The sequence below is a fragment of the Gavia stellata genome, chromosome 4, assembly GCF_030936135.1.
Source record: "Gavia stellata isolate bGavSte3 chromosome 4, bGavSte3.hap2, whole genome shotgun sequence".
Classification (NCBI taxonomy): Eukaryota; Metazoa; Chordata; class Aves; order Gaviiformes; family Gaviidae; genus Gavia; species Gavia stellata.
The window spans coordinates 886,758-907,834 of NC_082597.1; the positions used below are offsets into that span (position 1 = coordinate 886,758).

At 57.0% G+C, this 21,077-nt stretch overlaps 1 protein-coding gene across 1 annotated transcript in view; it reads left to right on the forward strand.

Annotated features, from left to right (window-relative positions):
- Positions 1–21,077, forward strand: part of SBF1 (SET binding factor 1) — an 85,241-nt gene that overhangs the window by 35,567 nt on the left and 28,597 nt on the right. Inside the window, exons 2-5 of the mRNA XM_059817078.1 lie at positions 9,073–9,158; positions 16,383–16,520; positions 16,732–16,866; positions 20,001–20,111. Coding sequence (XP_059673061.1) covers positions 9,073–9,158; positions 16,383–16,520; positions 16,732–16,866; positions 20,001–20,111 — 470 coding nt within the window. The remainder of the gene's footprint in view (positions 1–9,072; positions 9,159–16,382; positions 16,521–16,731; positions 16,867–20,000; positions 20,112–21,077) is intronic.

The following is a 21,077-nucleotide window of genomic DNA, read 5'->3' on the forward strand; positions in this document are numbered from 1 at the left end:
TCACTTCCTTTTTCTGAGTTCATGCTGCTCTGCGCCGGGGAAGGGTGAGGGTCAAACTTAACGCTGCCTGCGGTCTCCCTGCCTGCGCTTGCTGCCCAGCCGCTGCCCAGCCGCCAAGGCGTGCCTGCTGTGGTGTGCCACTCCGCCAAGCTGCCCTCCTGCTCCGGGGATGCTCCCTGGAGGATGTGGTCCCTGAGACAATCTGCAAATGCCCAGTGACAGTTGTGGGACATTGAGAACCATGATTTTTTTTTTTTTCCCCCTGTTATTTTTGAACGAGTGAATCTGAATTTGTAAGATGCCCTGTGTTGGGCGGTCTCATCGTATGGAGTGCTTTGCTTGCACTAGGGACTGCTATTTCCACTTCAGTAGGGCCGCGGTGAATGGAGAGTGCTGGAGTGGAGCAGTCAGGGTCGGGAAGCGTTTCCCCCGGTTGAGGACCGTGAGTCCTCTGCAGGCCCCTGGGTGAGGTCTGACGCTTTGCTGCTGCTCTCGGCCCTTCCAGAGAGGCGTTTGCAGATACTCGGGGTTGGAGACTTCCCACTGGGTGGGGGATTCCCTCTGCAGCACTGGGCAGGGCTGGGATACAACTTTGTCTTGCTTTTTGGCAAACTGGATTCTCCAGAAACTTTCGATAAAACAGTGGCTTTTGAGTTGTGGTTTGTAGAGATTTGGGAGTTGTTGCAAATCTAACCAGCCTGCAAAGTATAAACTGGGCAAAGCTATTTTCAGTGAGGTTAGATTAAGGGAGAGCCTCGTAGCATTCCCGAGAGCGGGATGGGGAGTCTGTGTCCGATCACCCCGTGCCTCAGGGTGTGAGGCCGTCACCTCCACGCTTCAGGTGGAGCACACAGCTTGAACAGCAAGGACCTGCTGTTTGGAGCCAGTTCCTCCCTCAAGAGAGAGTAAAAGCCAAAGTTCACGTGAGCATTTTCAGTTGGTGGCACTGGGTGGAGAATGCTGCTCCCAGCAGCTTCCATAGCTCCGCGTCACTCCTGGTCCCTCCGGGTTTGGAGGAACGTGCCCGACATCCATCTCGCCTTCTTCATCCGGGCAGCTGGCACTGTCACGTTGCAGCTCTTGATTTTGCAGCACATTTGTGCCTTAAAGCAGTTCCCGGGCTGTCGTGGCTTGGGACCGGTTTTCACGGAGGGCTCCTCCGAAGAGACCTCTGTGTCCGGACGCGGGCTGGGAGGAGCGGGTGCTCTCTCCGGCAGCCGGCGGTGACCGAGGCACGGTGTGCGTGGTGGTTTGGGTGGGCTGGGGGCCCCGTGTTTGCGTGGAGGCTCTGCTGGTCGTGTCAAGCCCGAGGCTTCCTGTTACGCACGGGCAGGGAGCGTTTCCAGAAATGGCTATGGGTGAACAAGTGGTAGGCAGCTGTAAAACGCTTATCTCTGTCTCCTTGCCAGTAACCCTCCGGGCCCCGAACAGCACTTTCCTGGGACAAGCTCTCGGAAACAGACGGATTTTTTTTTTTTTAATTACTTCCTCTTATGCCTTAATGTTTCTAAAGATAAATACAGTTCTCCTCTTGGCATCTGCTCAAGGAACAGTAAAGCTTTACAAAGGAGCAACGCTCCATATCAGCATGTACCGTGCCTAGCCTCCCGATCTGCGGTTTGTTTCGTAGACGGTAGTACATCTTTCTCTCCAGCTCCCTGCACAGGACGATTTATTTCATGCTGAACAGGAGCTCCTGCCGAGCTGGTCCCTCCTTCACCGGACCAGTTCCGGATCTCGGGATCTTTCCTGACCCCGTGCAGCTCTTTACTCTGGGGTATGTGTCGAGGCTGCTGAGCATCATCCTGAAGGCATCGTGCTTGGGCAAGCGCAGTGGCTTCCACCTTCTTGGGAGATCCAAGCGGACCTTTCCACAGGGAGCCGGGGTGGTGGGAGAGTGACCAGTCCGCATCCCTGCAGGCCCACGGGGGCTCCCGGGATTTTCCAGCCACGACTCCTTGCCCCGCAGGGGTTGGCCGGCGTGCTCGACCCCGGCGAGTTTGCAGCTCGCAGGTCCTGGCGCTGCCGGTCCCTGCAGCCTGGTGCTGCCCGGGGGGGTCCGGTCCCCAGCCGCTCCCGGGCTGCCTGCTCGCCGGGCTGGTGCCGTGCACCCACCGGCCGGGGGGAGACGGGGTGTCTCGCCGACACTTCTCGGCCTTAATTTGAGAGTGAGTAAGAACAGGTTTAAGGAAGGTAATGACAGCTCAGGGATGGGAGCGGGGGCCCGGGGAAGGAATGGTGTGAAAATAGAATGGTGAAGAGCTCTGTAAGGGAGAGCAACGCCGTCCAGTTCTTCAGAGGCTTTAATTTTAGCTCTTCTATAAACATCTCCTTACTAAGCGGCTCATCCAGAAGAACCTCCGAGAGTCATGACTTTCAGTGGAGGTGCTGCGCTGGGAAAACAGGAGCGGGTCCTCACCACCCCGCGCTGGCCGGGCAGCGATGTTCCCACTGACTTTCCTTGAGGATGTTTTATCTGGGAGTGAGTGACCCAAGAATGGCGTGTTTTGCCTGCCCTTGCGAGGTGTTCCATCGTTGTAAGGAACTTTCCCAGCAACGAGTTGGTCGTGTTTTGATCGGAGTTGCTTGTAGACAGTTTGCTTCACCACCCAGTTCTGCATTCAGTCCCATCCCAAACTGTTTGTCCTCCTGATCATTATCATCTTGTGTTTACAGAGAGTCAAACATGTCCTCAAACATCACCAAGGCAATAGTTAAACACAGAATGAGTTCATTTTTTCCCTAATTTTTTTTTCTTTTTAAATATACTCAGGACAGGAATTGGTGTTCTGGGTACAACTTTGTTTCTTTGTAGAGACTTTTGCCTTAAATACCATCAAAAGGACCTTTGTAAGAGGCGAAAGTTTCTGCGTTGTCCTGCTCCTGTCCTGCAGACTTGCTGCCGAGCGCACGTTCCGTATCTGGTTCAAATCTGCCTCCGGTCCGTGTGCGAGGTGCCGGTGACTCGGCTGCTGCGCAGGCATCTGGTGTTCCTGTGGTCTGGGAAAGGGTCGAGCTTTGTCTCTTCCCAAGTTTCTTCTCCTGGGAAGTTGCGCTAAAACACAAAGCGAAGGAAAAAGTGTGGATTATTTATTTGTCTGGATTATTTACTCCTCTGGCTTGCTGGCCCCGCTGTGCAGACAGAAAAGGCGGCCGTGCCTGCAGCAGGGACTTGGCCTTCTTGGGGGGAGCCGGAGGGGACAGTGGGAGTCCAGTAAGTGCCACTTCACATACACGTGGCAGCAAAGTGACTCCTCTCTGCGGGTTGCGGGAGGTGAGCTGTGCCCCCCGGGGTGTCCGCACGGGTGGATGGCACCCCGCGGCACTCCCAGCCACGGTTGGTGCTGCTGGGGTGGCATGGCATGGCGTGGCGGGGACAGGGGCGTCTCCTCCCGTGCCGGGGGGACGTTGCTCATGGCCGGGGTGCGGGGACGAGGGCAGGCTGCTCAGTCGGTTTGGGGCGGGTGGGCTTTCCCCAGGGGAGGGCTCGGGGCGCCCGGGACGGTGGCAGACGTGGGGCTGCCGCAGTGGCCGGGAGGAGCGGGCCAGCCCCGGCCCCGCCAGACCCGCACACAGCCCTTTTGTTTTCCTCCATAGAAAAGCCATTCTTCGTGCTCCTTTCATAAATATGTAATGGGGGAACAGGGCAGTCATTGTCCTCCGAGCAGACACTCGTCGTGTTGTTCTGGGGTTGCTGTGCCCGCCGGTGCGGTGGGTTTGGTGGGACGGGGGGAGGACTTCAGTCTCCGGGATGAGGATGGCTTGCTGGGCTCAGTTCCGAATCCCTCTTTCTGCCTCATTCTCTTTCTCTCTCTGTTGTTTTATAAATCCCCCAAAGCTTCTCCCTGCTCTCCAGGGGGGAGGATCTGATGTCCATGGGCTAGAATATCCCAGCTTCTCCACTCCTGCAGGTGTTGACTCCCAGTTATTAGGAGTGCTAAGCAGTGGTCCTGCCTTCCTCATCAGCTCAGCATGATAAGTCTTCTCGTAGGAAACTTTGAGGCCAGTGGGATGAACGCAGAAGCCTAGATGTGAAGATCTTACAGTCAGGGAAGATCTCAGAGGTGCTTCTCTCGTACTGAGAATGAAAGAAATGAGAAGGAGAAGGGGTTTTGTCCGGAGACGGTTTCTGGAACTGCTCTGCTGGGGTGAGGCATGATAGGCAGAGCAAGAGAAATAAGAGCCAGTGATGACTTTGCCTGTAATGGTTATATCTGAAAGCTAAACAGCAGGTGTGGATGTTAGAGTGAAAAATAAAACTGTGTTTCCCGCTTGGCATGCTTGAGAGGAGAACCGTGCGGCTCTGGGAGCTTGGTGGGAGCCGTTGGGCCGTAGGGAGGTGTCCGTCCCTGTGAGGCTGCGTCTCCTCTGGCCAGGGCAGGACCCTGCAGAGATGTCCTCCAGCAGCCGTTGGGGCTGCAGCGTGTCTCCTGTTCGTCTCCGCTGGGAGAGCTGCAAGTTATTGACTGAAATTGTGTGGGCTTTTTCCCCTTTTCTTTTTAAGCTGTTGATTGATTTTTCCCTAAAAAGTGAATTCCATCATACGGAGGAAGAGAAGTGGAGGTATGGGGAGGGGGGACGTAGCTCTTCGCGATGCCTGGAAGAGCTACAGTAGCTTGTCACCTGCGGTTTGATAGTTTTGTGGGTTGGGGTGTGGGACAGGAGGGTTGCCTGCAGAGCAGCCTGCAGCTCCCATGCGATCAGCATGCGCTGCTGTGCATTTGCAGCTCAGACCGCAGCGTTTGCAGCGCTCTGTCCCACAACAAACCATCTGCCTGCCAGTCGGAAGCGCAGCCTGCAGCTGAGCAGCGAGGCCTGTCCCGGGGAGCCGTCGATGCCTGTCGAAGCGTTGTAGAGATTGCAACCTTGGACTGCTCGCTCTCTCGCCCCTGGCAGACCTTTCCTGTTTGCTGGGCAGGCGTGAACCGGGGGAGCTTCCTGCCTTAGCTTTCTTGTCGCGGGCGTCACGCAGCCAGGTGCTGAAGCGTGATCTGGCTTGGGTTCAGCTTTGATGGACTGCAGCGAGGGTGTGCTGCTCCCCGTCACCCTGGAAAGCTGCAGAGGGGGAGCGTGGAGCTGGCCAGAGCCTGCTGGACCTCGCTCTGCACATCACATCGTTCCCGACCTGACCTCATCACAGTTTGTCACAGCAGCTGTAGTAGTGGTTGTACTACTGAATGTAGTGGTTTTGTTTTTTAATTCCAGCCATCCTGGGTAGTCAGGTGCTGGTTTGTAATAAATACAGCCTGCATGTTTTGGGTGAGAATCTCTTGCACAGGACTTCTCTAAAGAGAGTGCTTGTTTTCTTCCAGACCCTGTGCAATGCCCTGTTTCTCGCTGGCCAGCACTTGGCAGCTGAGCTCCCGCGCCCTCGTGCCAAGAGCCACCACCTTGCTTTGCAGGTAGACCGGAGCGTTGCTGAGGGATGTGCTGGCAGGTTAGTCAGCCCGTAACGTTGGTTGATGCAATAGCTCGTACTTCTTGCGGGGTAGTTGCCCAACCACTGTTTGATACCGCTCGCGGCCCTGCCAGGGTTACGTGGATCGTTGCTCGTTCCAAGAGCACCATTAGCAACCTGCTCGTAGTCCAGGGCTGGTGCCTGATTTGCATCTGATGGAGCAGGCTTGCAGGCATGGTTTGGGTACGTTGCATCGCTTACCACAGTTCTTAGCAGTAAGTGCTCTTGGCAGAAGCTTCAGGTCCCCTTGCGGGTTGCATTTCATGGCTTCGTGCCCTGTGGGTTAATACTGTTTTGCAGGAAGCCACCTTAGTAACTATGGTCAGTGCTTTGTAGCATAAAGTACTTGATGATGCTTTAAAAGAGCTAAACTTTTTAAATAATTTCCATTTCAAGATACCGAGCAGCTCTTGGAAGCCTCTGCTAATGACACTTCAAAGCAATGCTGAAGTTGAGGTCCATCTCCCTGCGCCGGGGGTGAGCTGCCAAAACATTTCCGTGTTTGAAATGATCCCCCTGCTCTCTCCCGGCAGAGCTGGACAACCCCCAGCCTCTGTGCTGGAGGCCAGGGGCGAAGGAAGGCTGAAGCACCTCTTCCTCATGTGTTGAGGACTTGCGAGCCTTGCGTTCCCCTGTATTATACCGAATTTTCAAGGTTCGGGGCTGCGGGAGTCGTGTCTGAGCCTGCAGGACTGATTTCTTGAGGCTGTACGGGTTGTACTGTATTGCTTGATGAAACACCCTGCCGTGCTTTCAGTAACTTCGCTCTTGAGAACAGAGGGCTTCAGGTGTCAGTGCTGGAAAAGGACTTGTTCCAAACACGATCCTTTGCCTAAAAAACACACGAAAACTCACTTCTCCTTTGACTCTCCTCACTCTGTCATCGCAGCAGGCTCCACAGAGAAGGTCCAGCTCCTGAAGCGGCTGGAGAAGCTGCTGGGCGGTTGGGTTCCCCGTTGGCCAGACCCTGTGGCTTCCCTGGAGCAGGAGCCCGGTCACTGGGGCACAGACCGGCCTCGCCTGCGCTGGGTGGCCGGGACTGCAACGCCTTTGTGCCGGCTGCTGTGGAGCTTGCTGTAAATCGGCACAACCCTCCTTCCCGCGGGCTAGCAGGCAGTTGCTGGGTGAGTTTACCCGGGAAGGTAGACACCTCTCTGCGGGGGACTGGAAGCACTCTGGAAATGTGGCTTTGGGTCCCGGCAGATGGAGTCCTGGCTTGGTCTTTCTCCAGGACATTTGCTCCGAGCTCCTCTTGTCACATCACTTAGAGACACCGAGAGTCAGGGAAGCAGAGGGGAGTCTCTCGCTTGGCCATGACCCCGCTGGACTGAGAACCAGCGGTTCCCGGAGAGCGTCCCCAGCGTGCTAGCGCTCACCGCTGGCCTGCCCGAGAGTTAAGGTCATCTGGTTGTGTTGTGTCAGCTGAGTGTTTAACTTTTTGCTTATTTAGAATTTCCTGTATTGTGATAACATCTCGTAAACTTCCAAATATAGCTTAACGCTAATTTAGACCTTAACAGGCTGCTCCAGGAACTGTGACCAGGTGTCCCCTTAAGTCGTGCCGGCCTTTTTGCAGCGCAGCGGCCGGAGGAGGCAGGAAGGAAGACGCGAAGCGAAGCAGCTGTGTGAAGGCCGACGTTCGCAGGCACACGTGCTTTCCCAGGCATCTCGGCTGGGGATAGCAGAAGAATCGGCGGGGCTGGTCCGGCTCCCCTCCGCAGGAAGGGGCACGCTGATCAGACAGCCCGATACGGCCGGCGAGCAGCTTGGATGCTGCGTGTGTTGCATGATGGGAAGTAGGAAGGCAAGGATCAGGCCGCCTAAGGAATAGCTGAGGAGAGCGCCTGGCTGGCCAGAATTCCTAAGTCAGGCTGCTTATTAATGACAGTCGCTAAAATCACGATGTACCTAGCCCACAGATTGCTAAATAGCGTGACAGCATTGGGCTTTGAGAAAACCCAGGGGGTCAAGTTTCCCCTTGCTCTGAACAACTCCTGGAGTGATTTTTACGTTCGTGCTGAGGATGATCTTGTGTCTGTTTCCCTTGTGACCAAGAGAGTGCGAGTGAAGATACCTGCACTCGCGGCAAGGCTGCTGGAGCAAGCCGTCGTGGAGGGCACGGGTCCGAGAGCGCTCGCCATGGGCAGGCCGTTAGAGAGCTGCAATTCTGGCGCGTGTGTCTAAAAGGGTTTTTCCTGTCTGTGAAGCTTGAGTCAGGTCATTTGCGCTTGGAGGAGGCAGGTCTTAGTCAACGTGTTTGGCCGTGAGCACCTTGCAGTGACTGATGCTGTCAGCGGCGCCTGGGACCTGTCCGGGGGTGAGGTCAGCGGGGGTGGAGATTTGGTTGACGCTATTTTCTTCACAGCTTTGCACTGACCTTTCCATTTTGGTCCTCAGACTATAAGTGGCATCTTTTCTGATGCCTTGTTCTGCTAAATTCAGCTGTGGCTGGCTGGTGGTAAGTAAGTGGAGCGGTGGAAACAGGGTTAGGGGCCGAAAATAGTCCTTCGGTGGTGCACGCCTTCTGGCAAGGCTCCTCCTGTTAACCTGGCCCTGTCAGCAGTCCCGGGGCCAAAATCCGGCTGTGCCGGAGGGAGGCCGGCAGCGCTTGTGCTCCCAAAGGCAGCAGCTGTAACTGTGAGGGACAAGAGAGGTGGTCATCCCCCAGGACGACGCAGTGGATGCGGTAATCCCTCGGCAGCTCCGCAAGGGACTGAGACGGTCCTGCTTTACAGGGGCAGCCAGCCTTCGTGGCTGTGCCTAGCCTGTGGTAGGAGCAAAATCCTTCTCAGGATTTCCAATTCCCAGACTGCAGCTTGGTCCACTGGAGCAGGGTTTTGCCCTGAGCAGCTTTGTCGCTGAAAGGACGTGGCCAGCCTAGAAGCGCTTCCCCAGCCTTGTAGGCTCTGTGAACGCAGGAGGAGCTACCTGAGTTTCAGGGGTGGGTTAGCTGTTGCTTCAGGCTGTCCTAAGAGCCGGCTGCTACCAGAAGAGCTGGCCTGCTCCCCGGTGCTTGCGTGGCCAGCTAGATCAGGGCATGATCTGGGTGAAGAGCAGATTTTCTTATGTGGGTTGGTGTGGGCTGGTGGGCAGGCGTGGATGGGAGTGCTCCCCGCAGTGGTGGTACAGGCTCCAGGTGCTGTAAAGGCACGGGGAAACGGCAGCTCCAGGGGAACCCAAAAGTAAAACTGAGCAGCATGACACCATTCTTCGGGGAAAATGTCAAGTGGCAAGCTGTAGATAATGAGCAGTGAATTACAGTTCAAAATCTGTGTGTATGATCTTGTCTTAGTGACACAAGGAAGGAAACTTAAACTTGACCAGAGACGTGCCGCACTTCTGCTTTGCCTGTTACACACCTTTAGATAACAAGTTTAAGAGCTGTTTGCTTGTGACTCTATTAAAATTGCTGCTTTTCCCTCTGGTAGGGGCAGTGCTGCTGTACAGCTGTGTTTGTGGAAGGGGCCGGTGTCTCTTCTGTGTTGCCCATGTCTGTGGAGGGCTGACACAGTGCCAGAGTGTCCCGGTGTTGCTTCCAGCCTGGCGTTACTGGAGGCGGAAATGCTGGCTGGGTACCTGCTGCCTGCCCTCTAATCCCCCTCTTGTCTCTGCAGGGAGTGGGGATGGACAGGGACAGATACTCCAGCGTTTCCCGGAGAAGGACTGGGAGGACAACCCCTTTCCCCAAGGCATCGAGCTGGTGAGTGTGCTGTCCCTTGGATCCGGGACCCCAGGGAAGCGTGACCGGCGTGCGGGGCAGGTGACACCGTGGCACTGCGTGCATGCATCTCGCTGGGCACTGCAGGGTCTGATGGGGGGAGCCCACGAGAGAGGGGTTACCACCTGCCCCCCAGCGCAGTTCCAGCTTTGGAAAACCATGGGATCCAGCGTGCCAGCTCCCAGCCGGGCCGCAGCAGAGCTGTCCAGAGGCGGTCGCTGCTGCGCACCCTGCCTGGGGCTGGCTCCTCTCCTGACCGCTTTCCTCACCCCCCTCCTCCTCTGGGATCAGCTGCTCGGGATGCTGGAACGCTTCCTGGAGGAAAGCATGGATGCAGCGTCAGTATAAATAGCCCCGTGGCGAATAGCAGGGCTCTGCCGTTGTCAGGCCTCTCGCAAGCACTTCACTGAGCAAACTGCTCCCCTCCTCGGGCAGCTGGTATCGGCGGCGGCTTGCCCTCCGGCAGGCCTGGGTGTGCTCTGTTTGCATCCGCCCGGCGAGGAGGGTTCCTGGGCCCTGGATCCCTTCTCCAGCCCTCTGGACACATTCGCCTGCTGTTGCGAGCCCTTTGAGGTTGCAATCATTGCTGGGTCATACCCATAAAGTGACACACCCAGTCTAATTTGGCACTGCGTGGGTTCTTCACAAACCAGCTTTTAACTAATCAAGGATAATAGGATTGTTCTCCTTGGTTGCTAAATTTGAGTGGAAGTTCTTCTCAAACCCTTCCCCGCTGCGTTGGTGCTGCTGCTGAGGAGCTCTAAAGGAGAGGAGCTGGTGCTCTGCTGCCAGCCAAAGCGAGTGGGTTGGGTTGCCAGTTGTCCAGACCCCTTTTCACCCCTAAACTGAGCCCCCTTCTAAGGTGCTCTCCTCCTCCCTGCTGCAGTTCTTCCCTGTTCCCAGCTGAAGTGCAGTGGAGTACAAAACCTGAAGACAGATGAGCCTTTAGAGCTTCCTTCGCCGCCTTACAAGCCTCGTGGTGCTGGGAGTATCCTGACCCCGTTGCTTGAGGCCTTGCAAGTACCTTTGCTGTGCTGGGAGGTGTCGGCGCTGGTGAGGCTGCTGTGTGATGGTCAGTGCGGGAGCACCGGCCAGCTGAGAGCCCCTGTCCTCTCCTGGAGCGGAGGAGTTGGGAATTGCCAGTCCTTCCTGCCTCCGCTGGTGTGCGCAGAGGGTTTGCACCTCCCTGTTCAGACAGGGCTGGCCTGAGTCACCTCCCAGCAGGACCTGCCGAAGGGCGTTCGTGCGTCTCTGATGAGGGTTTGGCTGCGGGAGTCCCAGGGACCTGGTGTAGCAAGGGGCAAACCGCCCGGTTACCGCTCCAGGTCCCTGGGCTTCGCTGGGAGGGTGGCCTTGGCCTCGGGAGCTTGTTTCCTTAGAGCAGATGTGTCACGGGGATTCAGGGCACTGCACCGTGAGATCTCTGCCTTGTGCTGCCCACGGGCAGGGCTCTGGGTAGCTGAGGGGGGTGGTGGCCCAGCCGGCATCTCGTTTCATGGCCTGCGCAAGTCCCCTGTGCTATTTAATGCTCGTTTTTTGAGCGGTGGATCTGCGGCCACCCCTACTCACCTGTCCAGACTCAGTTCTGCTCTCAGCTGCCTCCCACGTTTCATGGCATCGTCCAGAGCCGGTGGTCATCTCCATCTTTATGTGTGCTGGTGCTGGAGAATGTCCACCTGAGCTGTGGCTGTTGGAGGCTGATCAGGACACCCTGTGTCATGTGAAATCCAAAGCTCTCGTGTCACACTTAACCAAGGGGCTATGCTGGCGCTTGCAAAGGAGAGCTGCCGGCCGGGAGCAACCGGCCTGTGGAGCGGAGGGCATCAGAGCTGGACACGTCTCTTATCCCCATCCTTGTCCCTCTGCCCTGTCCCAGGCGCTTGGCTTCGGCAGTTACCGCTGCAGCCGCCAAGTCATGCCGTGTGCCTGCCAGCAAGTGTGGCCAGTCACCGGGATCAGCGGCAGTGGCCAGCTTGTCTTCCTATCGCGTGCTCGCCGTAACTCCAGCGCAATTTCGGACTTTTATGTGTTATTTTGTCCGAGGCAAAAGTATATATTATTTTTCTGGTTAGTGTTTCCTGGTTGTCTGCAGGGGACTTGGGAACTGTCCCAAGAAAGAGGAAAGCTGCTTTTTTCCCCAAGGGTCAAACTGTCCAGCCAAAAAATCCCTGGAATTTAAACAATTGGAGCCCCGTCCTGTTGGGAGCCGGGGGTGGCTCCGAGGCTTCCCACAAGCTGTCAGGAGGCGTCCTGGGTGAACAGCATGTAGGGCTGAAACTAAGGCAGCTTCCGAAAATCAGACGGAGCCCACCCCGGGGGATTTTGGGTTGTACGTTACATTGCAGTCATTGCTATGTTTCTTTTTAACAGCTTTTTTGGGGAGAAGGTTTTCTGGTGTGTGTAGGAAGCAGGAATTTGTAGCTTCTGCCCTTGCGTGCTGTCTGACAGCATTTCCAAACAAAAATATCTCATTTTAATGGATGGAAGTTCCTCTGGAGAGAGACACAGGATGCGAACGTGTCTCTTCTGTTGCAGCATCCTCCTGTCCCAGGCCAGAGCCGTCTCCCTTGGCAGCCCTCGAGCCCACGGTGGGTTGCGCTGGCTGCCCTTGCCAGCCTGGTGCGGGCAGACTGGGGGAGCAGGATCTCCAGGCCGTGGAGCAACTGGGAGTACTGGGGTATTACTGCAGGGAAACCACGGCAGGGAGCCGCGCTTCGGGCTGTGACTAACAGCCCTCACTTCCAAGGGTTACTGGTCGCAGTGCCTGCAGTTGTACCGAGCAAGGTGTGCGTTACGGGAACGGAGATTCCTGCTAAAACCGGTGGCTGTAAGTGCGTGCTATGGTTTGCTACACCCGCTGGTTCCTTCTGCGCCAGCGAGGCTTAGTGCAAATCCTCCTCTCCCTCTCAGATCCCACCCGCAGCGCTGGCCCTTACGTCCTTCTGTACCACAGTCCCACAGGTCTGCTTAACACAGCGCGGTATTTCCCGTGTCTTAAGGCCGCTCGTGGATGGTTCTTGCATGTGTCGTCGTGCCTACTGGTTACGTCCAAGCCTCCAGACACATTTCACCTCTGCCAGCACGTACTGCCACCCGAGCCGGCATATGCCTGCGTTCTCTCCTGGTGCCTGGGTGCTGGCGTTAGGGTTTCTGCTGCTCTCTGAGATCAGTGAGATCCTTTTGTTTTCCAACCAGCAGGTAATTGCTTGCATGTTTGCAGCTTCTATCTCCTTGTTTGGTGAAGGTGAGCACTGGTTTTGCTCCCTGGCTGCCAGGAGCGCTGGGGCAGAGGTTGCCCGTAGGAGAACGCTGTGTCCTGGCCCTGGCTGGGGGGGCTTGGTGGGGCAGGGTCCGCAGGCCCCCCGCTTCCAGGGGATGGTAACGCACTCTGCTGCTCGCAGAAAAGCTTCCTTTGTTGCTTTGCTTTTGTCAGGTGATGGTAGCTGCGCGGAGCCTCATCTGGTGTGTCCATCTTGACCAACAGATCTTCAACCTCTGGTGCAGAGGGACCTGAGGTTGGCAGCCGAGCCCACGCAGCCGGCTGCTGTTTCGGCAACGCTCAGGAGAGAGGAGAGCTGCTGCCACGCTTCACCGTGGGTTTGATCAGGAGTCGGGCAAGCAGCTCCTTACCCAGTGGGATGCTGGTGGCCAGTGGCTCCACGTGTCGTCCCTCCTGCCTGGCAGCCGACTCTGCTGCAGGGTTGCGTTGCCCTCCCGGAGCTTTCTGGGGTGGAAATAAATGTTCAGGAGGATGCCTTGGGGCATCGCAGGCTAGATCCTTGCAAAATCAATCCTTGCAAACTTGGGAAAGGCCTGTGATGTAACTGGTGGAAGAAGAAAAGGTGGTAAAGCAGCGCTGATCTGTGCAATGCTGTGGAAAACAAGGCTTGCCAGACAGACACACACACATGTTGTCATGAGAGGTTGGTTTTGTTGCTAAAACTGCTCTAGGCAGTGTCTGCAGAGCCTGGCACGCAGCTCTGCCTTCCTGTGGGATTTTTCTAAACAAACAAAGAGCTGTTGCTCCGGAGAGGCCTAGGTGCAGCCTGGCTGGGACATCCACCAGCGCCCGTCTGTAGGGGAGCTGCAGTACATCCTTCAGGTCAGTCGCTTCCATCAACACCCCCCTCACGTAAGAATCGAGACTTTCTTCTCTTCTGGCTCTCTGCAGCTCACTCCGTGGGCACCCAGCAGTGCTGCGATGTGCTGTACGGAGAGGCTGACGCCGCTGCAGCGCTCGCTGTGCGGAGCAGCTCCCGCACACCCCAATGGCCACGTGGAGCCCTGGCAGCGTGTGCCGTGTTACTGCGCTGCACGGGCAGTGGGTCGTACCGCACCCGAGGGCAGACCACTGGCAGTGCTGGCTCTGCCCAAGCGGTGGGGGAAACGAGTGCAGCGTCAGCATCCTCCCAGCGTGGATCTGAGTTTGGGCAAGGCATGGGTGAAGAGCTCACCTCTTGCACATGGAGATCTTTAGTTCTGCGTGGGGGCCTGTAGTTTTGTCTTCCTTTAACTGTGGCAGTGTTAAAGTCCCTTCAGTGTTGCAGAGTGCCATGGTGCCACCATCGGTCATGGTTGGGCTGCTTCTGGAGGACACTTGTTCTAATCACCAGCCAACCTACGCCCTTCCAGGTTGGACTCGATGATCTTACAGGTCTTTTCCAACCGTACTGATTCTGTGATTTCTGTGATTTCTGTCTTCCGTGGAGGATGCGTGTCCTTTCTAGAGGATCTAGCTTGATTGAGGTTGTGGAGGTCAGACAGCTGTGTGCCTCGTGCCTTATGAACATGTGGCCACTTCATGTTGACTTCTGCAGGATAAACGGGCCGGGGAGCATTGAGTGCAATCAAACTGGGCGCATTGCACGCAATCAAACTGCTTTGCAAGCAGCTCCGGGGCATAGTCACATACCCCAGTGACATGACCCGATCCACAGCATCGCCTGCTGTGGTTTGAAGTGACCCGTGCTCTCACCAAGTGCTATTTTTAAGAAGCTGACTTCTTATCCCACGGCTCAGGAGGAGTCCCAGAACAGCTTGGTGCTTGGAGCCCAGGGGGGTGTCAGGAGCCTCCTGCACCGCCCGTGATGGGACCGAGGGCTCTGGTGGTCCTCGCTGAGCTCGCACGTTGGGGGCAGAAGATGGCGGAGCCATGCCTTGGCCTGAGCAGATGTAACCCCGAGTGAAGAGGCTCAGGCATGTTCATGTTTGTGTCGTGCCATCGTTACCCTGCGCCTGTTTAGCAACAGCGTAATTGCCTCTGGATTGGGCTGCAGCTCCTTGGCACAGAAGACTGCATGAGCGGAGCAGAGCCTGTGCCCGCCGGTGGCGGTGATGTCGGTGTCCTCCCGGGGTTCCCTTCTAGAGGAGCAGTCCAGGGGATCTGGACTTCCATTTCTCAGGCCTCTGGATGAGCACACTTGACCCCCGACACCTGGCTTGTACATACCTGTCTCCGCAGGGAAGGTTTGACACTGTGGCCGTGGTGTTGCATCCCTTTGCACCGGGATGTGGCAGTCGGGAAGTGCTGGGTGGGACCCAGCAGCAAACTCCTCGAGGGCAGCAGCTTTGTGTGCTTTGCTCTCGTCATTTCTGCAATGTCCGGGAAATGTTTGCGCAGAGTGGTGAGCTACGGGTTCATTGTGGAGCCCAATGAGGAGAGGAACTCTCTTGTTGGGAGAGTGACGCTGTGTATTTACCCTGATGGCTGCTGAGCCATACCTTCCTCCTGCGTGCTGACAGGGGAGCCGGGCAGGAGGCAGCCCGGCTTGAAAATGGCACAAGAAAGGAGAGGCCCTGGGACGCAGGTTTACAGGGATGTCCATGGTAGAGTCTGGGAAGCAGCTGCACAAGTGCTTTTGCCTCGCCTGCTTCCCGCTGCGGTACCTGGGCAGCTGAAGAAAGCGGAGCTCGTGCACGGCGGCTGATGCCCAGCTCTTACAGCCGCAGCGGCACCGGGCTGCCCAGGGGAGCAGAGGAGGGTCTGTGCAGCAGAGTGTGTGCGTGCACGTGGAGCGTGAGGGTGGGCACAGAGAGCGGTGAACAGCTGGAAAACTTCACCGGGTTGAAACCAGCTTTGATTCGCAAGGGTCTGGGCTGGAGCAGCAATTTCTGCAGCTTTGTGGCATGTCAACCCTTTCTGCCAGTCTGGCCCTGTTGCTACTTTATTCTCATCCTCGGTTTTGCTCAAGTCGCCTTATCTTCAGAGTGCATCGGGCCACAGCCCCGGAAGGAGCCGAGCTCTCGCACTCTGGGAAACTGTCTCAGGGAGGGCCCAGAAGTGTCGGGAATTTTCCACGGCTCCTCACCAGCCAGATGCAGATGCTAAGGAAATAAAGAAAAGTCCCTTGAGACTTCAAAACCCAGGGGGAGTCCTGGGGCCGCTGGCTGGAATTACCCACTGGCCCTGGGAGGGTGTTTGGAAAGTCCCCAGAAACCGGTAAAACTGTGTTCGGAGCTGCCCGAAGTGTGGTGTTGGCACAGCCTGGGCCGGTGTTTTCCAGCTGCCTGGCCTGAGGAAGGAGTGCCACCTCCCGGAGCAGACGCCGGTGCCTGGAGGCAGCCCTGCACTGTGCAGAGCTCGCCCCAGGGATGCATTGCCTTTCCTTCCCGCAGTTTGTGCCGTGCCTGCGTGCGGCCGCCCGGCACCTTGGTGGGCTGCAGGGACCTTGCAGAGCCTGGCAAGCCTCGCAGGCTCAATGCTGGCTCACACGGCACAGCCCAGCTCCTCGCAGCCCCTGTGTCGGGGGAGCTCCTGCAGCTCTAAGATGGGTGAAGGGTGCAGGGTGGCGGAGGGTGCCCAGCTTGGCTAGAGTGTCCCGTCACCCTTTCTCCCAGCTTGGGTTTCTCTGAGCGGCTCCTGCTGTCCCTGCGGAGAGGAGGGGAAGGCGCCTGCCTGGTTCTCCCCCTGAGAGGGGATGAGAGGCTCTGGCCAGTGCTCCCCGCTCCCTGGACCGTGGTGCCTGCGGGTGGGCAGCATGTGCTGGGGAAGGAGGCACAGCCCCCTTTCCTTACCTACTCTATAGGTGATGTGCTGCCACATCAAGCTCCCTGTCCCCTGGCAGTGTTGGTACCTGGTAGTTTGCTTTTGCATCTTCCAGCCCACAGAAGCTCCCGGCTCCCGCTGCCGTAGCGATGCGCGGGAGCGAGGGCAGCGGCGTGGGCAGGTCAGCCCCTCTGACCGCCGTCCCCTGCCCTCTCTTGCAGTTCTGCCAGCCCAGCGGCTGGCAGCTCTTCACGGAGAGGAACCCCCCCACCTTCTTCGTGGCTGTGCTGACCGACATCAACTCGGAGCGGCATTACTGCGCCTGCTTCACCTTCTGGGAGGCCGTCGAGAGCGCACAGGTACTGCGGCTGCCGGGGTCGTGTCTGGGGGGACGGGTTGGGCAGGGTGGTCAGCAGCACTGGCTGGGAGGCAGCTGGCTGCCTTTGGCATTGGCCAGTGGTTCCCGCTTTCCTCTTGTCGGAGGAATCCGGGCCCTGGCATCGGAGGCTTGGGAGAGGGAAGAGCATCCTTTTTCTAACCCTGGGATTTGGCTGATGTGTGTCTCCCTAGCCTCAGAGCCACCCCAGGAATGGTGAGGGGGAGGAGGAGGAAGAGGAGCCATCGTCTCCCGTTCAACCCGCACAGCTCTTTGCTCCCAAAAGCTTGGTGCTGGTGTCGCGGCTGGACCATGCGGAGGTGTTCAGGGTAAGTCTGAAATGCGCTGCCGCTGGGGCCGGGGGAGCAGGGCCCCTGTTCGGGAGGGAGAGGAGAGCAGTGTTAGTAAAGACCTTCTGTCTCTGGGAGCAACCAGGAGCCACGCAGTCACTGCCAGGGACAGGAGCTGTAGGAGCACCCTGGCTCAGCACCCCGTGGGAGAGCAGCCTGTCCCCAGCCCGCTCTTTGCATCCTGGTCCAGCTCTGCAAGCCGGGTCGGCAGCTGCACGCTGAACCTGAACGGCTGGCTGCAGAACAGCAAACGAAGGACTCGGCCGCGCCGGGCAGCTGGTGGCCTTGACCCAGTTTTGTTAATAGAAAAACCACGAAGAACAGCCCGTTCCTGTGGGAGCATTTATCTTTGCCATCTTTAGTTTCTTTAAACGTGCTGCATTATGTGGCTGTAAAAGGTTTGGGAGGGCACAGGCGGCAAGCTGGCATGTTTACAAACTGCCTCCGTGCGTATTGTGTCCGCAGCTCTGCGGCTGGGGCTGGTGGGCTGTGGGCAGCCTCCTCCGGACCGAGCAGGCTGCCTGCCTTGCTGCTCCACCCGGCATTTACGGTGGGCTCTCCGCTAGCTTGCCCAGGTGCTGGGCTTGCAGGAGGGCAGCGTTCTCCATCAGGCCAGGCTGTGTCCTTCCTTTTTCCCCTCCCACTGTGAGGATACCACTTCTGGGTAGCTGCCCTGTTCTTGAACCTCTTGTTCACAGCCTGCTCTGTGAATGGGAGCACATGGTGTTCCCTCGGGGCGTTCAGTGCTCAAGGCATTAATAACTCATGGTGTGGGGGGGGAATCACTCTGTTCTCTGGCTTGGAGCTGCTTCAAACAGCAGAAACTTTGGCTTCGCAGACTCACAGCCCCAAACCACGTAACTGAGGTTGGAGGCACCTCTGGAGGGCTCTGCTCCAAGCCCTGCTTGAGCAGGGTCACCTGCAGCAGGTTGTCCAGGATATTGTCCAGTTGGGTTTTGAATTATCTCCAAGGGTAGAGACTCTACAACTTCTCTGGGAAACCTGTGCCAGTGTTCAGCCACCCTTGCAGTAAAAAAGTCGGTATACTGAAGGTATTTTATTGGGAAAGTTGTCTGAGCCTAAGTCAAGCCTGTCTTGGTGTTAAAACAGCAACTGCATTCCAGCAAGGGAGAATATGAACAGAAATGAGCGTGGATCATCAGTCCATTTCCCTTGTTGCAAGCAGTTGCATTGTATGGTCATCCTTGCATCTAGGATGGGGTTTACCACACCTGGCCTTCCGTGGAGCTGGAATTCTCTAAAATGCAGGAGCTGTTCATTTTCTCAAGCCTGGGAGAGCAGAGGGAGGCCAGCCGGGCTGCGGCGTCTGCTGCTCTTCTGCGGGGCAAAAGCTGGTCGTGCTTGGGGATGACTCTGGAGGAAGGCAGGTCAGCTAACTAGTTCCAAAAGACAGACGTTTCCTGTGAGAGCTCCTCCCCTGGGGACTGCGCTGAAACGGTTCCCAGCTTGTTTTGGTCTTTGCGTACCTGACCGCCCATCTTCCCTGGCCGGTTTTGTTAGGAGGCCCAGTAACGTTTGCACTGCATGTTTGGCTGCCTGATTTCATTGCTCAGTTGCTTGAATTATTCACCTTAAGAGATTTTTGAGGAACAGATGAGCGATAAGAGCACGACAGTCCTGTTGTTCTGGGCCTTGGGTCATTTCCCCCTTAGCTGTGACACAAACCCAGAGATGTTGCTGGGTGTCCCCAGAAGGTCTCTGAGCGGGGTCTTTGCAGCAGCGAGTGCCACGTGCCCCTGACCTGCCCGAGGGGAGCCGAAGCAGCCCTGCTTGCAGGCTCAGATAGTGGCAGAACAACGGTGTGTTTGCCTGTTGAGTGGGATTTGCCTCTCGCGTTGCTGCTCCCTGTCCCTGCCAGGAGAAGGGCGATGGGTAGAAACTCTGCCTTTGCCCTTTGGGGATTTCACTGGCTAAATATGAAGTGCAGCCTCTTACTTTCCCAGCACAAGGCTCAGGCTGTTGTGGCTCCTTCTCCTCTCTGATTAGGGGTCTCTGTAGCCCAAGACCTGGACCTCTTGGTCAGCATGGTGCTGGACGGAGGGTCTGCCTCTTGCTCAGGGTGAGGTCAAACCGTACACACGTTACACCAGGAGCCTTTGCCGCTGGCCAGCAGCTGTGGGGCTGTAGCTGCCATGTTCCCTGAAGCTGGGCCGGTCTCCAGCCCTCGGGAAGAGGGGCAGGATACCCTAGAACTCCCTTCTGGCACCTGGCAAGACCGCACTTTCTCTCAGATCTCCTCCTGCTTCCTCCATGGAGCATCTAGCAGAGCAGCGTGTGTTCATGGATGTGCAGGAGCGTGAGCTTGCTCTTCACTCGGTTATTGCAGCGTGCAGGAGCCTGCCTGGCCCCTTCTCTCCAAAGCCCCAGTATCTGTGTTTTCTTTTTTCCTCATTGACATGGGGAGATGGTTTGAGTTAAAAAAAACCCACCCAGAGGGTGCCTTGAAGACGAATTCCTCAAATTCCTTATTCATCTGTGTACTGTAGCTTGTGTTGAACGCTGCCCTGTGCTTGTGCCCCCTAACCCCCTCCGTGCTGGAGCTGGTGTTGCTTCCCAACTGCGCCCGGCGGGCAGACAGCAAGCAGAGCGGGCCCGGCTGGGTGTCTTGGCCAGCCCTCGGTGGAGAAGTGGGTCTCCTTCCCATCCCTTGCTTGTGGTTTTTGTGAGACTTGATGCAAATCTGCAGGGACCGGGAGTGCTTGGGGTGTGCTGGGAGAGTCCAGCTGGTTTCAGTCACCTCAGCCCACGGATCTTTTGAACCCCCTTTGCGCTGCTCCTGCTGAGCTCTAGCCCAGGGGGCACGTCTGGGGACAGGTCCGTGCTGGGATGGGGAGGTCCTGCTGGCTGGAAGCAAACTGAGCACGTGCTAAATATCCAGTCCCCACTGATGACGACTCACTGTGAGTTGTCAGAGGGGGAAGATCTCAAGCACTGCACCCAAGAGTTGCCTGTCACAGGGTATGTCTGTCTGGTGACAAGCACTGGGAGCCCCTCCATGCGATGGTGCTCTGAACTGGAGGGCCTCCTCAGCTCCACCTATACACGTCTGCTTCCCACTCTGATGCTCAGCTGTGCTGTGCTTTCTTCTCCAGAACAGCCTGGGTTTGATCTATACCATCTATGTGGACGGACTGAGTGTGTCCCTGGAGAACGTCATTGGGAACCTCCTGACGTGTACCATCCCCATCACCGGGGGAGCTCAGGTGGGTAATCTGCCCCTTCCCTCTTACCTCTCTGTGCTTCTGCCTCCTCAGCAGCTCTGACAGAAGCAGGGATGTTTTGCTCAGCTGTATTCTGGTTTTGCTGTGCTGGGGTGAGCTAAGCAAGGCTGATTTGACTTGTGGGCAGAGTCTGGCTCAGTGCACTGGCTATTGAGGAGCTGCCACAGTGCACTGCTGCTGCCAAGTGCTTGACTAGTGCAGGCAGTGCCTTCCCAAGTGCTTAAGAGTAGAAACAACAAACCTCTGTGGCTGCTTACCTCCTAGATCAGCTGGGATGATCTTGCTGCTTCACTTAGCTACAGCTTGCCATGACTAGGCAGCTTGGTCTTGGCTCCTTGCTCCCTCCAGGAGGGAGTACTGGGTGGCTTGACCACCAGCTGGCTTACGTAGTCACCGATCGATCTGTGCAAACAATTGCCATGGTCTCTGGTCACCTCTGCATCAGGGAGGTCTTGCTCCTCCACTCAGGCCTGCCTGATTGCCTGGAGAGCTGCTCCAGAGCCAAGTGGTCACGGGCCATCTGTGAGAGCGGGGACGAGTCAGCTCTAGGCAGATGGGCCAAGCAAGGCTAACGTTTGCCAGCTGAGCAGCTTGGAGCCCTCTCCTCAAACCGCTGGCTTGTGCCTGTGCGTGGCTGGCATCTCTGATGGATGGGGCTTGAGGAGCAGCAGCCTCGCTTGTGCCCAGAACGGAGGCCATCAAAGATACCCTTCTGTTTTTCCCTCTGAGCCATGTGTTCCTCTAGCACTCCTCCTCCTGCTCTAGGAAGGCCAGCTGGGCTCAGTCTTGCTCACGTGAGCAGCAGATGGGTAAGGAAGGGCTAACTGAAGCTGACTTGGAGATGACAGAAGTGGAGAGAGCCCAGCTGGACCCTCTGGCAGGAGGTGTTTGGAGACAGCAGCGTAACCCCCTGGAGCTTTTCTGCAGTGCTAACACCTGGAACGTAAC